Source organism: Chanodichthys erythropterus, chromosome 23, assembly GCF_024489055.1.
Source record: "Chanodichthys erythropterus isolate Z2021 chromosome 23, ASM2448905v1, whole genome shotgun sequence".
In the NCBI taxonomy this organism is placed as follows: domain Eukaryota; kingdom Metazoa; phylum Chordata; class Actinopteri; order Cypriniformes; family Xenocyprididae; genus Chanodichthys; species Chanodichthys erythropterus.
The window spans coordinates 3,730,746-3,748,976 of NC_090243.1; the positions used below are offsets into that span (position 1 = coordinate 3,730,746).

Genomic DNA, 18,231 nt, shown 5'->3' on the forward strand with positions numbered 1-18,231 from the left:
GTGTGTCAATTAAGTACTGTTCCATTCACCATAAGAACAATCCTCATTGGTTCTCGTGCATCAAGCAAATGCGTTTGAGCTTTTGTTTCAAGTAAATTGATATGCATTGATCAATGTTTTTATGTGAATAAAAGCTTAAGTTGATCTGTTCATCATATAAAGCAATTGTGTCTCTTCTGAATAGTGTTGTCAAAAGTACCGACAGCAATACCAAGTTGGTACTGAAATTTTAAAAATGTGAGCGCTGTTGAGCGGATTCATAAACCTCTGATTGGCCATTTTGTTCACGAGCTCATCCGATATGTCTGTGATTGGCTACAATGTTCAACGCTTCAAAAACATGTTGTAAATAAACATCAGTGATTCACCAAACGCACACACAGATACACATGCTGATAGACGCCTGCTTTCAGTCACTTTCAAATTCAAACACTTCTGTGTGTTTTCAAACGCTCCCTTGTGTTGATCATTTTAGCCAATCACAGACATATCTGATGAGCTCGTGAACACAAAGGTCAATCAGAGGTGTTTTCGAATCCGCTCAACAGCGCTCAAAGCGTCACATTTGTAAAATTTCAGGACCAACTTGGTATCGCGGTTGGTACTTTTGACACCACTACTTCAGAATACTGCTCTATTCATATGCTCTTATGATCTCTTTATAATTATAAACGACTTGAACTATTAATTTTGGTGGAAGTCCTGTTCAAGAAGTTTAAAAGATTTAAATTTTTGGGTGAAATAATCCATTAACACTAGTACTACCGGAATTCTATAACTACTAGAACTGCCAATAGCGGCCATTTTGACTGTTCATACCAGACAGCAGTGAATGTCATTTTTGTCATGTTATATTTACTTCAAAGCTTCTATGGTCATGTTTTATGAAAAATGTGGGGTAATTTAAGCATACATAATATAATATGTTCGTGATATTATTGTGTAAGATCTACTAGACCTCCCACAAAAGTGCATGCCGCAATTTGCTTTCCGCAATTTGCATCCGGCAAGCTGGAGATCAAAGTTTTTCACCGCAGTTAAAATGTTGTTTTTGAAAGTCAAAATGTCAACAAATATAAAATGAAGCAGAATATTTCGTTAGATAAAAACATATTGTGAATTTTGGAAATGATTACATCTGTCTTTATTCAATACATTTTGACTTTTGGAGTTTACAATGCTTTAGCATTATCGGAAACCACACGAAACCACACGAATCGGAAACAATTTTATGCAGCCTCTAATGAAATCTAGAATGAATAATGAAAATTGAAATTCTGCTCCTCCATCAGACTCTGCATCATCAATGTTCTCAAGCAAGGATAAAACCTCAGTGACCGTCATTTTCTTTCTTGTTGCCATTTTGACGGTAAAGCTAAGTTTTAGCTTAGCAAAAGCATACAAAACTGCCAGAGAAAGGTTGCTAGGCAACAGCTACGCACATCTTTAACGGCGGGAAAAAGCGCTGAGGAGATACAACGCCTGTAATATGTGCGGTCAAATTGACCGCTATGGCCATTCAAGGTAGAAATACTCAGAACTCTTTTGTGTTTTGTAATTTTAATAAAATAACAATGTTAAAATAAAATGTACATTAATTTAAGAAAAGTCATGGAACTGTAGTTATATGGGTTTTATTTCAACAAAGTTATTACATTGCAAATCTTTAAAATGGTCAAAATGACTGCCTTGGTAGTTCTAGTGTTACGTAAAGTTGTTGATTGTTGAAATTGTTTTTAGAAAAAGTTGTTTTGATGATTGTTCACGCTGCTCTTGTCCATATATGCAAAAGAAAAAGAATAATGCATAAAATTGCTATGATATTGTAGAAAGGACCCTCATGATGTAAACCCTCATGATGGTGTGTCAAGGTCAATAACTCTGTTAAAATATCAGATAATTTGAGCTTTTCATGACAAGGCAAATTTAGTTAAAGGTGCTGTAAGTGATCCTGGGTGGAGTAACTTCCTGTTGACGTTCGAAGTGTTGTCAAACAAAACAGAGGCTAGCTAGACCCTCCCTCCTCCTCCTCCTCCTCCTCTCCCTCCCCTCCGTGCTTCCTGAAACAGTCATGAACGCGCATTTAAAATCATTCTTGTCGGTTATTGGCTGGAGCATGTTTATTATGATTCGTGGTCCAGGCTGCACCAGTTTGTTTTTATTGCCATTTTTGGAGCTTGTGGCGACTACAGAGACCGCGTTTTTTTACAGTGTGTTCAGGGGACAGGCAGCTAGCGGATAGTGAGGAGATGTTTGCTGTATGTGACAAAAAATATTTTGGCCTAAAAATCGCTTAGAGCACCTTTTTAAGGTTGTAAAATGTCATGTGGTGTGAATGCCCAAAAATGATTAACAATTCATCATATTTGCAAAAAAAAATATTTTTAAATTATTTTTTCAAGTAAAATTATATTTTTAACTTTTACTTTACACCACATAACATTTTTTTAGTCATTCAAGTTAAATCATTCTTGAAAATGGTATAAAAGAGTTTCAAAACTGACATGAATACAGAGTAAATTTAGTTTTTCGAAGTAGATTTATTTTAGTCCTGGACACTCTGTCAATAACCCACGTGGGTGTCGATCGTTCAGCTGAGAAACACTAAAAATGTGCCTTTCCACAAATTTTAATATATAAAAAGATATATTTTTAATGTTTAATTGGGTGGATAATTGATAACCTAATTTCCATTTACATAAAATTAAATAGGCCATGTACCCTGACAAAGGTCTATTACATTGCATGTAGATGGGGCGGGGGGCAGAGCATACGCTGAGAACCACCCTGTCGTCCCGCCCACCAGTACATGCGTCTGATTGGACGTCCCCTTACACTTATCATCTGCATCTTTAACATACTCTAGAGCTGCTAATGGGATTGAATGATTGAGAAATGTGTCAGTGTTCCTCATTATCTCTCTCTGCCTCCGCAGTGTTGTTGATTAGTGGAGGTCTGACATGGCTCATGTTGAGCGTAGAGCAGCAGCAGGCTGTTCAGAGTCTGCCTGGCTGACTGGCCCTCTCCTTCCCTACTGCTGTAAATAATTAATGCTCCATGTCAGTGCCTCCCCGGCCCTGTCGTGGGCTATGCCCTGTTCACTGCGCCAGCTGCGACCTGCTTTAAGCGCAGGGGCTTCCAGAAGTTGGTCATGCTACATTCATGTTGAACTGTTTGTGTGGCTCTACTTAACTAGGTTAAAGTAACTGATTGTGGCCTGCCTTTATGAGTCATTCATTAATATTAAACAAGCCGAGCTCGTTTCATGATTTGACCCATGTTTGCATAGTAACAGATGAGTTTTTTTGTTAGACTGTTGATTGATTTTCGTTTGTTTCTTCTACATTGTACGTAGTGGTTGCAGTTAGGTAGACACATAGTAGATAGATGTGCTTGTTTTTGAAAGCTCGTTGAATTAGTAGTGTTTGCTAACTAACCAATATCGCTGAGGTTTTCTTCATAACTTCAAAAATAGACCTTAAAAAAGCAAGAACTTTCCATGACATTTAATCGTTATATTGGTCCGTGTTGTTATTGTTAATAAAACTATTAAATGAAGCTGAAATAAAATATAAACATTAAATGTAATAATGTAAACAAATTACTGAAAATAAATTGAAATAAATTATCTGAAGTACTAAAATTATTAGAACTAATCGTGAAAATTAAGATAAATAGAAATACTGAAAAAACTAATAAACTAAGTGTTTATTAAATTATAGTAATTAATAAATTATATGTATTCATATAATTATATTTATTGATATTTATAAAAATTGTTAATTAACTAAAACTAAAATTACTAAAAAATAAAATAAGTTAAAGTTAAATAGACATAAAAAGAACTAAAAAACAAATTACAAAATCATATAATCATTCAAATTTGGACACAAATTTAAATGAAATCTGAAAATATAAAATTAACTAAAACTACTAAAAATAAACTAAAATAAGTTAAGGCTAAATAAAAATATTAAACTAATAAAAATGTCAAGTACATAAAATTACTAAAATAACTGAACTTTTAACCAAAATTAAAATGTAAACTGAAAATATAAAATTAACTAAAACTACTAAAAATAACCTAAAATAAGTTAAAGCTAAATCAGAATATTTAGAAAAACTAATAAAAATATCAAGTACATAAAATTACTAAAATAACTGAACTTTTAACCGAAATTAAAAAGTAAACTGAAAATATTAAATTAACAAACTAAAATTAGTAAAAACTGGAAAAGAATAAAGCGAAATACAAATATAAAAATGACAAGCACATAAAATTAAAAAATTTAGATGAAAAAAAAAAGTTAATTCAAAATATGAATGATTACTATAATCGTGTAATATAATATAAGGTGGTATAGGTACCAAATTGGCCATCTGCTGATATTATTTTTTTTTATTATTAATAATATTATTATAATTATTATTATTATTTATTTATCAGTATCAGCCAATATTGGACATTTCATTTTGTGTGTTATTTTCCTCCATATTTTTTACATTACTTTTTACAAAACAATTTTTACATTAGATTAATTTCACTTAATATTTAAAACGTAAATGTATTATAATGTTGTGCTGCTGCTTATAGCATTTAAAAGGATTAATTTTAGTTTATTACTTTTTTTTTTAATTTGTACAAAATAGTATTGAATTTTTATCTGCCATTTCTAGTCATACCATGAAAATATGTCTCCTTATCAATATAAGGATTATAATATCAGTACATCCCTAATTTTTAATATTTTTTATTATGTCTAATATTTTTAATAGACACTTTATTCCACAGCAGATTCCACATATTTCTGTGCATGCATATATTTAGAGCTGTGAGGTTTTTTAGACACATGTCTCTCACCAGGAGTTTTAACACAATCCGGTCACCATACCACTAGTCATCATTCAGATCTGTGTGGGGGTATCTGGATATCAGACACCTCTGACAGTCTCCCCCTGCCTTAGGGGACACGAACGTCTCTGACTCATTCTTGAGCGTATGTGGGTGATGCACGCAGCTTGCGGGACATCTGCTAACTGTAAACCTGTCAAAAGCAGTCTGGCACCAGTGTAAAGAGTACTGTACATTTAACTCTGTTTTACATTCTTTTCACTTACATTATCAAAGAGAATTTTATCAACAACCCATTAAGAAAACGTAATTGCTTCTAACTTGAAAGGGGGGAAGAAAGGAAGAAAGCGTCTCTTTCCTTTTCAAGCACGCCCACTCAGTTGAGATCTTATCAGTCGCCTCAAGCCTGTGGTTTCATTACTGTGTCCTCACAGCCTGACAGCAGTTGGCATCTCTCTAAAAACTCCATTCAGAGAGCTCTTGAACTCTAGTGTAGCTATTCATAATAATATAAACTTATTAGAGTATCTGCTAATATCTCAAGAGACATAGTTATCAGCACAGTATTAAAAGGTGTTTCTGAGTCTGATTTATGATAGTGGTTCTCAACTGGTGAGTCCCAGACAACAGGGCGAATGTGACTAAACATGTCATTTTATGCAATTAGGGCATTTTGTTGTTGATGTCAAAAGCCGTGTGTGTGTTTGTTTTGTTATGTTTTTGTTTTAATTTCTTTTTTAATTTTATTTTAGGTCACTGCCCAAAAATGGTTTGCTGGTCGGTTTTGATCCCAGGCAACAGGGCAAACGCAACTAACCATATAATTTCATACAACTAGGACAGCAAAATCAATTGGCATATCAACATTTAAAAGAAAACACTTCTGTTATATTTTGTTGTTGATGTCAAAGGCCTTACTTTTTTGGTTTAGTTTACTTTTATTTTTCTTGTTTTGTTTTAGTTTTTAAAGGGTTAGTTCACCCAATTCTGTCATTATTTACTCGACCTCATGTCATTCCACACCTGTAAAACCTTCGTTTATCTTTGGAACACAATTGAAGATCTTTTAGATGAAATCTGAGAGCTTTCTGTCCCTCCATAGACAGCTTCGTGACTGAAACGTTGATGCCTCAAAAAGTTCATAAAGAGATCGTAAAACGAATCCATACAGTTTAGTCCAATTTTTTGTGAAGAGACTCTATTGCTTTATACAATGAACAGACTGAATTTAGGCTTTTATTCACTTATAAACATTGATCAGCGAACATAAACAGAAGCTCAACCGAACCTGCTTGATGCCCGAGTACAAAACTCTTCTTGCCGAAGCTCAACGTGCTGTGTAACACATATGAGAATGAACCTCATTGGTTCTCGCAGGTCAAGCAAACATGCTTGAGCTTCAGTTTACCACAACTGATGTGTGAGTTGATGAATGTTTATTTGCAATCATTTCTGTTCAGAAAATTTACATTTTAAATTTTAAAATTTTAGGGTTAGTTCACCCAGAAATGAAAATTCTGTCATTAATTACTCACCCTCATGTCTTTCCACACCCGTAAGACCTCCGTTCATCTTCAGAACACAAATTAAGATATTTTCCATAAAATCCGATGGCTCAGTGAGGCCTCCATTGCCAGCAAGACAGTTAACACTTTCAATGCCCAGGTCATGTGACTACAGTGGTTCAACCTTAAAGTTATGAAGTGACGAGAATACTTTTTGTGCACCAAAAAAACAAAATAACGACTTTGACAATATCTAGTGGACGATTTCAAAACACTGCTTCATGAAGTTTTACAAATGTTTTGTTTTGAATCAAGGATGCGGAGCACCAAAGTCACATGATTTCAGTAAATGAGGCTTCGTTACGTCATAAGTGTTTTCAAATTTCAGTGGTTCACCACTGGGGGTGTGTGACTTTGGCAGTTTGATACACGCTCCGAACCACTGATTCGAAACAAAAGATTCGTAAAGCTTCGAAGCTTCATGAAGCAGTGTTTTGAATCCCCCATCACTAGATATTGTTGAAATAAAGTAGTTATTTTGTTTTTTTGGCACAAAAAGTATTCTCGTCACTCCATAACATTAAGGTTGAACTACTGTAGTCACATGAACCGTTTTAAAAATGTCTTTAGTAGCTTGCTGGGTATCTGAAAGTGTTAATTATCTTGCTGACAATGGAGGCCTCACTGAGCCATCGGATTTTATCAAAAACATCTTTTCCAAAGATGAACAAAAGCCTTATGGGTGTGGAACGACATGAGGGTGAGTAATTAATGACAGAATTACTAAATTAACCCTTTAAACCACTCAATTCATATGCATTAGTTTTATGAAGCTTTATGAACTTTTAGAAGCATCAAAGTGTCAGTTGCACAGACTGTCAGTGGAGGGATAGAAAGCTCTCAGATGTCATCAAAAATATCTTAATTTGTGTTCTGAAGATGAATGAAAGTCTTAAGGGTTTGGAATTACATGAAAGTGAGTAATTGATTATTTTTGGGTGAAATGTCCCTTTAAATTTGTTTTAAATTAGTTTTAAAAAATTCATTTTTTTTTTTTTTATTCCAATATTGCTAATTTGCCATATATGAAATAGAGATAAAAGTTTGCAAGTATGCTAGTAAATTAAATTCTTTAATTAGTGATTTTAAACTAATTATTTTGACAGCAGTCTACAGTATCAGTAGTAGAGCACTGACTCAGTTAAGTACATCTATCAAAAAGCTGCTTGATGTTGCTTCTATTGTATCAGATATTTGGTGGTATTAATCTTTTGCACTTTGGTCCCCTCCATCTGTGTTAAAGCCTCTTCAGCCAATCGGATTGTGTCGGTTAGTGTGGAAAGCTGATAGCATTTCAAAGCCGCCTCTGTAATCACTAGCTACCATGTCTAACTCTCGACCCCGCTCATTACGGTGATTGTCCATGGTTTCAGTCCGAAACACCTACCTTTCTGCGCAAAGGCCCCTGCAGCCTTTGAGAAGCTGCTATTAACAATTGATTGAATTACGCGTCACACGACTGATATATATATATATATATATATATATATATATATATATATATATATTAGTAAGGCTGTAGAGGTTGAAGTGGCTCTGTTGTCTTGGTATGGAGAAAGACTGCACCTGACAGCTGGACGCATGTTTGTTTCATATGGTTTTGCGTAAGAAACTCATTCGATACCAACTTCAGTGAAATTTTTGATACCACAGTACTTGGTACAGTGATACTCTACATTGTAGTCTAGTTTAGACTCCGTAACAGTGCTTTTGACATCTGTAATGCTAACAACTGCTAACAGTGACATTGCCTGAATAAATTCACGATTCCAGTGGTGTCTGCTGTCCAAGGGGGCACGGAAAATCTTCTAGGCTGTGTCACAAGAAGCCGTTTGCCATTAAGATAGACAGAAGGGCCCCATGATTGACAGAAGGCCTTACGTAATGTTACAATTCACTGATGAATGTCTCTCAGACTCGAAGGTTAACGCCGTGTGAATGAATCTTTCTCTGCTTTTTCTCTAGTTAGCTGGTGTCCAGTGTCTGTAGTGTTGGCCTCATCCCCCAAAGCCGTTTGATTGGCCTCTCTGTCTTTAGGTTTAAGTAGGGCACTGCAATCCAGCAGGGATTCAATACCAGTGCTCCATTCACTCCTGCTCTGACTCCCCCAGCCGGCCTACAGTGAGGCTGCAAATTACGCAAGGCAATGTGTGTGCGTCAGTTTGGCCTGAACGCAGCCCAGTGTGTTGGCCTCGTGTGTTGGCCTGAGTGTCTCTCTGCCTGCTTCCCGAACACTGCAGATGAAGCCCTGAGAGAGATCAGAGAGGGGATGGATGGTGTTTTCATTAACTTCCGCTGCCTGGTGTTTTAAATTAGCACCAAATTCACAACAGGTCTCGTCAACACTCTGAAGTGCCTGTTTTTTTGTTAATGTAATATATTGTTTTTTACTTTTCAATTGTTGTTTATTTTTTTCTGACTCCTGTGTTTGGCTTTAGAAGTGGAAATCTAGTAAATGATCTAACAATGCTTTTGAGTAGATAATGCTTAAATTGCAACAGACCATTACCATAATTCCACCTTTTTAAAATAGGTCTGCCATTTTCAATTATGACAATTAGCCCACATAATGCTATTTATATAATGTTTTTATTGGAACAGTGAATGCAATTTTCAACAAATTTACCCCAGAGGCTGCAAACATTTGAAAATGTTTTCCATTACATTAACGGCTCTATTTATGAGAAGAATTTTCGCACAGAGACTGTAATGTATCCTAAATCTTGCATGCACAGTTTTCATCAAAAGTGACAATAGAGACATTTAAAGTTACAAAAGATTTTTATTTCAAATAAATGCTGTCCTTTTGCACTTTCTATTCATCAAAGAATCCTAAAAAAAAATTCAACATTTATAATAATAAAAAATTAGTGCTGTCAAATGATTAAAAAAAGTTTTTTACATAATATGTGTGTACTGTGTAGAATTATGTATATATAAATACACATGCATGTGCATATATTTAAGAAAAATGTGTTATTATATAATGTTATTGTATGTATGTATGTATGTATGTGTGTGTGTGTGTGTGTGTGTGTGTGTGTGTGTGTGTGTGTGTGTATATATATATATATATAATAAATATAAAAAAATATAGGGGTCAATGGCATGACAGGTTTTTTTTTTTTTTTTCTTTTTTTTTTCGAAGGCTTAATAATAATACAAAAAACAAAGATATTATATCCAAAGTATGTAAGGTAGTACAATTAGATCTCTTTTATTGAATCCAAAAGGTTTTAATTATATTTTGCTACATATAAATGTATTTTAAAGATTTTGAAGTGTTAAAAGGTTATTCGGTTTAACCGTTCAAAGGCCAATACAGCCATTTTCATTTGTGATTTAAAATATCTTAAAATGTAATAATTGTATACATTTTTTGTTCTGGCATGATTTTATAACATCATATATCAACATTGTGCAAAATGGTATTAAAATTATGTGTAGAAAGAATGTCTGGAAAAATGAATTTCATTGATGTCATTTGGAGTAACCAATATAAAGGGACCATTTTGGATCAAGTCATGCGATCAATATCATGTGACAGGATGTGACATCATTCAGACACCTGCAAAGAACCACATGGTCGTGAAGCAAAGTAACTATCTCTTGACTATATGAATAATTCATGTTTTCGCTTGCTATTACGCATGTCTCGAAACATCAGGTCATTCGGTACAACCGCTATAAAACATTGAAAATGTTGTAATATTTTAGAAACTTGTACTAAATATGAAATGTTTGATTCTTTTGCTAGCTAGCAAGCTAATGAACTAGCGAGCAAGCTAATTAGCTAGCAAGCTAGCTAGATATCAGCCTGTCAGCATTGTTTGAAGATATAGCCATTCGATAAAACTGAAATTTTTGTTAAACCAAACTACTTATTTGGTGACAAATTTTGTCCATCTTGTAAAAAATGACAAAAGCAGTGTTAATTGATTATTAAAAAACCACATTATCTCATTGTTAACACTTAATAAAACTTCAAAATTAATTATCTTAATTATATTTAAAAACCTTATTAGTCACTGACCCATATACATATTTCTTAAATATATAAAAGTATGTGTGTATTTATATATACATAATAATTATACACAGCACACATATATATTATGTACAAATAAACTTTTATTTTGGATGTGATTTATTGGCTATTAATCTTGACCGCACTATAAAAAATGTTTATTGATCGCCAAATAACAATTTGCAATATTACTGTTTTTACTGTATTTTTGATCAAATATGTGCAACCTTGGTGAGCATAAGAGACTTGTTTTTCAAATACATAATATCCTTGTGTATATGTATAATCAGTTATGGAAAGTAAGATTAGACTTTTTTTAAGTCCCATTATGCACCTTATAATGTTGCACACTATTATTAAAAAGCCTCGTTCAAAAATTTATATGAGATCATTTTCCCCTCTCTTTCTCTCATCACATCGAAAACAGTATACTAGATGATGAAATGTACTAGTTCTCTCTCTCTCGTGGGAATTCCCAGTTTTTGTGAAACGTGGTTCAATAAGGCACACAAATGTGAATGGAAAGTGAAACTACAGTACATATTGTAGCACATGTTGGAAAGATAAATGGCTGTGTCTGTATTTGTTGGGGCTTGTTAAATGAAAATTTGCATGCTCAACAGTCTTTTTGTGCTGTACAGTATACAGCACAATGTGTTCTCTCACTCTCTGACCCCTAACTCTCTCTTTACTTTTTACCGCTCTCAAACTCATACACTTACTTCCACTTTTCTTTCATTGCTCTGCCCTCTCTTTTCTCTCGCTCGGTCTCAGGGGACGCCCATTGTCGCACAATATAATTGAATCCCTTTTCCGTTCCATTTTCTCTCATTTTCATTTTCACAGGCATCCTTACGCCTCCCAGCATCAACCCACATCTTCAGTATATGACCTCTGAACACAACCCCTAAGCCTTCTCGCGTTTAATTATCTCTAATTAGTAATTAAATTTTTTTAGTCCATTGTAAAGAGCCATTAATGACTGCATTAATTGATAAGGAATTTATTTTAGAGATTTTTGAAATGCAAGCTGCCAAGGTGAGTGTTTTCAGGCACTCAGAGCCAAAGCAAAGAGGGGAAAAAAAAATCTCCAAAAATTCTTATAAATCCCTTATAGAGTCATTTTAACCACAAGTACCTAAATGACTGATTGATTCCACATGAATCTCTCTCAGAAGAGCTGTTTGGCTTGTTTGCAAATCGTCAGGTGCTCAATTTTATGACGTTATGACGCTTAACTACAAGTGATTGAACTGTTAAACAGAACTATATCCACTGGCTTTCTTGAAACACATTAGAAATAGTTGGCACAATGTGTTGTTATTAAACCTGTTCAGGAGATAACTCAGTGTGACATATTTCATTGGTCCACCCCTTTTAAATGTTGCAATGAAGCTTAAACATAAGCTAAGTGTGTTCATTTGTCAAGCCTACCTACAGATGATGTGTCCTTTGAGCATTTTCTGAATCTCTTATGTTGACGTTCTCTCCAATAGGTGATATGCATTGAAGATGAGTGCTGTCGGGGAAAACTCGTCGGACCCTGCCAGGTCAGAGGGTCAGAAGCGAAAGGAATGCCCATCAGACCTCCTGGGCCCAAGGTACCTCACACATCATGCAAACTGAACAGCAGGTTACAGTGAATTCTGAAACTGCATGCTTTGCAGTAAACACATTTTTAGTTTGTATGTATAACAGAGTGAATTTCTCAGTGTCTACACTATGAACCGCTGAACTGCAATAATCTTGAGCAGGCCTCCCACAGGTGGAGCTCAGCCTAGATAATACACGTTTCTATATAAAGCCCTTTTCCACTGAGTCAGGAAACATCAGTCTATATAATTCATTCATAGGAAGGAGCTATGCATGCCCTCTTTATTGACAAAATCTTCTGTTCAAACTGCTGAAGATGCAGAGCAGCAAATTGAAAATGCAACATGTTAAAGTTTGCACAGGAGCTCTGGGAACTGTTGTATGTTTTAGTGTGAAACACAATGCAGAAAAGAGACAATGATTGCTTAGATTTATTTATTTTTTAATCCTGATTCCATAGAGGGTTGTCTAAAGGCTATTCACACCTTAAACATGGACAAATGTGACATGGCACCTTAAATGCAATGTATCATCCAAAGACGCCCAATGTGAAAATTTCAACAAATAATCAGGCTAAATATCTGTCTCAAAATATTGTGATTTTCTTGATTTATTGTTGAACGTGTTTGCTTTGATGGCAAGATGGTAGATCACTACAATGTATGCCAAATTTTTCCATATTTTTTATTTTTGTTAGTCTTTGAAACTTACAAACTGATATTTTCCATTGCAGTCTTAAACAGTACATTTCTTAAAGTTCTCCCGTGGTGAAAATCTATTTTTTTTTTTAATGGTGTTCATATGTCTGTGTGGTGTTTTTAATATGCTTCTTGACAAACCATGTGCAAATTCATAAGTCATCACCATTGCTGAGAATTTTCTTTTTAAAGGTGCCCTAGAACCAGTTTTTACAAGATGTAATATAAGTCTAAGGTGTCCCCTGAATGTGTCTGTGAAGTTTCAGCTCAAAATACCCCATAGATTTTTTTTCATTAATTTTTTTAACAGCCTATTTTGGGGTATCATTAACTATGCGCCGATTCTGGCTGCGGCCCCTTTAAATCTCGCGCTCCCTGCCCCCGAGCTCTAGACTATAAAACAGTGCATTTACAAAGTTCACACAGCTAATATAACCCTCAAATTGATCTTTACAAGATGTTCGTCATGCATGCTGCATGCATGCATCGGATCATGTGAGTATTGTATTTATTTGGATGTTTACATTTGATTCTGAATGAGTTTGAGGCTGTGAACTATATGATGAACTATATGCCTTTCTCCAATGACGTCCTGAGTTGTTCAAAGCATTTCAAAGGATACTGATTGTTAGAAGGCAGCTGTTTGACTCTGACATGGCAAACGGGAGCATGGTTTGTGTAACATTAGCACCACATTATTAGCTGTTTGATAACATAGTCAAGCAAAATGCTAATCATATTACTTACCATTATATGTCCGACAATTTAAAAAGCGATACCATTGTGCAGCGTTTACCTCAATAATTTGACCAAGTGGATGTTGTCTGAGCTCGTGCAAGTGAGTGTAGGTGGGGCTAATTATCATATACATAGATCCGTGTAAATTAAATGGGTTTAAGAGTTACATTCAGGCTATTTTAAGGCATTAAGAATTTTTTTTCAAGGAAAAAACTTTTGATTAATTTTGGTAATCAAAGATGCGTTTTAAGGGATACAATTATTGACTACAGAGGGACTTTAAAGCATGTACAGGTCTGATTAACAAGTTGTAGTTTTGCTTTTTAGTCAGAAATATTTTTGTGTTTCTCTTCACAGTCCCAAACGAAGCACTGAAAAACGTAACCGGGAACATGAAAATAAGTACATAGAGGAGCTTGCAGAGCTGATTTTCGCAAACTTCAATGACATCGACAACTTCAATGTCAAGCCTGACAAATGTGCAATCCTAAAGGAAACCGTGAAACAGATTCGTCAAATTAAAGAGCAAGGTAAGAATCTTCTTTGAACTTGAATAATTACTTGTCTTTCCAATTAATCTCCAATCAGAATACGTGACAAATGCCCACGACAGTTCAGTATTACACCATTTTTCCCAAAATAAACCCTCCTAATTATAAACTCTGAGGTATGACAGTGAAAACATAATCTCTACATAGTGCTACATTCACTGAGGTTTAGCATATTCAGACCTTTGCGTTAAGCTAGAAGTTATTAGGAGCCAACACAGACTTCAGACTGTAGGCATTTTCAGGTTGTTTGTGAATATGTTTGGCCTGTCATTAGATCTTGAGAAAGAGCTTTGTCAAATCAGCCATAAAATTTAGATTGACTTTCATCAGGTGCCTAGACAGATTAGCATCATGCTAACCACAAACAGAAACCAAACACAAGATTTAATTAGAAGTAACAGTTTCTTTTCTTTTCTAGTTTTGTGTAATTTTGCAGTTGTCTTATGTTACCAGGGATTTTTGTCTCTGAACTCGTTTGTGCTTCTTGTGCAGTGATTTGTATTCAGATGCTTGTTAGCATGTTGTGATTGTTAGCATGTTATGCTTTTAGTTAGTTGAAAACTTATACAGATGAATGTATATCTATACATCTCATACTCTCTCCCTGTGATAGAAAATATCTTGAATTTAACTTTCTTAAAATTCTCTTATGGCACAAAATAATAAATATAGACTGCTGTAGATTTATACTGTATAGTAGGTACTGCATTTGTTTGGAAACTTACTTCTTGACTATTAAAAAACATAAGTTCTATATAGTATGAATGTGTGCAGTATGAATGACATTTGGATGTACTACATCAGCCATGTTGTCACTGTCATGTGACTCACTCCTCATCTGTGGCCTAATGGGATTAAGTGTCAATCAAATGCGCACTTCAGAATCTCTGCAGTAGTACTAGATCATCCGGGTGCTTTTCATCTCTTGTTTTTTTTTTTTTTTTGTATTTTAGCATACTACTCTTTTGGCATAGCGCATAGGCCTAATATACAGTAGGGAAGTATTTGATTTTGGTCGCAGCGTAGGTGCTATTTTGACGTGTGTATCTGCATTGATTCTGACTGGGTTGTGATGGAGATTGTTTGTGACGTACTGAGCTCTAGGTTATGTAATGCTGAGCAATGGTCGGCGTCTGCTGTGTTGTCTTTTACCCCTCCTTCACCTCTCCTCTCCTCCGCTACGCTCAATGCCGCACGGGCACAGCATCACACACTGCACTAACACTGTTTGTACAGTCTCAAACTGCCTCCAAAGACACAAATGGGTCTGTTTTGCCTGTAAACAAGGCCTCAAGTGTAGAGCACAGCAGTCAGCTTTCCTTGTAAAGGAAGCACAACATCATTGACACTCACAGGAAGCACTTTAAAGCAGAAGCAGGTTTCTGCTGAAAACACAGTTTTAAAGGCTCACGATTCTATATTCTTCACATTTTATTCAAGCCCATAACAACAAATGTCTCTTTGAAGAGATGTTTTACTTTCATTTAGAGGTAGTGTTGGGATTTTAGTATGTGCTGGGTGAAATATATATATGATATGACTAATTAAAGTTACACAAGTATTACAAAGGGAATTTTTTGAATTGTTGTTTTAGTGCTTGCGAAACTGATAATGATCAACACTAACATTTAAATGGATAGTTCACCAAAAAATAAAAATCATTTCCTCACACCCAAACCTTCATGACTTTCTTTCTTACACAAACTGCACAGAAACTGACAGCCTCAAGCTGTGGTCACATTAGCAAAATTTTGTGGGCAAAAATTGTCTCTTGTCATGTTGCAACCGTTGCAAAATCTGCATGGAGAACTATTTCGCTCTCACACAGAATTCCTAATTGTGTAAATTCCTTTTGAAATTGATTCCGATCACAAAAATTAGCTAAACAATGGTAAATGTGAATGCACCTTCAGTCACTATTTGCTTTCATTGATTTTTTTTTTCTCCTTTTCCTCCATACAGTGAAAGTAAATAGTCACTAAACTGACAGTTGACTAAAATCTGTTCCACAGAAGAAAATGTTGGGAATGTGTTGCCTATGCAAAAATTGTCATCATGATGTGAAGATGTTGTGATTGGTTGCCAGGGTGTTGCTATGTGGTTGTTACAGTGTTCTGAGTAGTTTTTTGTGCATTGCTATGGGTGTTATGGGTGGTTGCTTACTTTTGCTTATAGGTCAAAATATTAGAAAACCTTTTCTCAGTATGCTCAGTTATAATATGCTATTAAGTAGGGCTGCACGATTTGGAGAAAAATAGATTTTTCTGGTTAAAATTTTGATTTGCGATTTACAATGTGATTTATAAAACATGGAAAAAATATGTAAGCAATACCAAGTTTTTGATTGATCGTAGGGCTGCACAATTTGACCCAAAATGTTGTGCTAATATATTATTCTGACTAACAATAATAATTATTATCATTATTATTTATTTTTATTGTTATTGTTAAATAAAAATATTAAATCAAATAAGAAATATTAATATTGTAATAACTTTCATTATTAAAAATAAAAAAATAGACTATTTAAAGATAAATATAACTATAATAATTAGAAAATTATAATAATATTTTTATTTTACAGGAAACTGCGGGCTTACCTGTTAACATGCAAGCAGCCCATGATTATAAACAAATAGAAAGGTCTAAAGATTTATTATAAAATATTATGTTATTATGATAAAAATTTGTGACAATAATTTCTTTATTTTTGTCAGGAGGTATGCAAAATCAAAAATGAAGTCCATGTATTTAATATGAAATATGCCTCTTATGCATCCACTGTGGGGAAAAAAGCAACTCCTGTACACTTCTGTACACTGGAGAAATCATAGATTATGTTTCCCCCTAAAGTTCTTTAGAAGTATTATTTTTCCTATTTTTATTTAAAATAGAATGGAGTGAGCATTACGTGGCGCTAAACACGTCTGTTTCATATTGGACGGCAGAGGGCGCTCTTGAGCAGATACTCCAAATATGCCTCGCAGAAGTAATATAACGAACGTTGTTCTAGGAAATCCCCTATGGGCACCATACTGTAACTGAATAAAAAGATAGAAACGCTTTGATTGATTAAACATGAATATAATAAACACACGACTATGACAATATATGCCTTCTCGGGTATTTCCATAATAATAAAGTATATAATGCAATGCTAATCAAAATGCTATTTCAAATACTCGACTGACATTATGAAGTGAATTTGGAGTAAAAACACATTAAAAGTCATCTTTTGTTGGAGAAGAGGTTCATGAACGCTTGAACTTCATGTTTGGGAAAATTTGTAAGTTTGACGCGTGTTGCTTTTTCAAAAGCAGTGCCATTCTGATTACAAAGCCGCTCTTCACTAACACACTTTGTACATATTTATATAATTAAAAATTCAAAAAAATAGCAGCCAAATCGAAATTAAACTGAAATCGCGATTAATCTTGCAGTCCTACTATTAAGCTAGCAGGGGCGTTTCCTCCGAGTAGGCAAGGGAGGCAGTGCCTCTTCAAAAAAATAGGATGAGAAAATAATCCATATTACATATAAAACAACACAAATATTACAAATTATGACATTAAAAAGAGCGCAAGTCACGCGTATTTCTTAAGGAACACTGCCCAACAGCGACACCCGCAGGTAAAGTTACACAGAGGAGTCATGCCTCCCTTTCCTCTCATAGGAATCTATAGAAAATCATCAGAACCCCGGCGTGCGGTGGGTTTTGTGGGGGGTAATTGAGAATGAATGGGGGAAAGTCACGTGAGAGGAGGCAATGTCTCCATCGCGCTATGAAAGGATGTAATTAGTTATGATTGGATATGATTGGTTTGTGCAATAAATCCCGCCTCACGTTGACGTGCGCGTTCCGCGCGTAGGTTTGACTGAACAAATGATGGCGTCAATCGGAAGACTAATCGAAAAGTAAGTAAACAGATCACCCAGTTAGATATATATCTACTTTGTTACGTCAAAATCAAACTTGAAATGGACTGAAAGCATGATTACTGCGGGGTTTTTTAGTGCAATCAGCTTGGTGAAATTAAAAATGCAATTCGTGTCTGTGACAGACGGTGTTAATGGAGCATGACTGATGATGCAAAATATTCTAGGTTGACAATTAAAAAGAAAAACCGCAAAAAACAAATAAAATATATTGTTTAAATTATTATTGCCTTTAAGTTATTATTAAATAATAACTAAAGGCAATAATAAT

General features: G+C 34.7%; 1 protein-coding gene across 8 annotated transcripts in view; it reads left to right on the forward strand.

The window, feature by feature from the left end:
• Nucleotides 1–18,231, forward strand: part of ncoa2 (nuclear receptor coactivator 2) — a 128,036-nt gene that overhangs the window by 44,660 nt on the left and 65,145 nt on the right. For all 8 annotated transcript variants that reach the window (XM_067378719.1, XM_067378713.1, XM_067378718.1 and 5 more), the window contains 2 exons: nt 11,941–12,045; nt 13,831–14,003. In XM_067378719.1, the coding sequence (XP_067234820.1) occupies nt 11,957–12,045; nt 13,831–14,003 (262 nt within the window). In that variant the 5' untranslated portion in view covers nt 11,941–11,956. The remainder of the gene's footprint in view (nt 1–11,940; nt 12,046–13,830; nt 14,004–18,231) is intronic.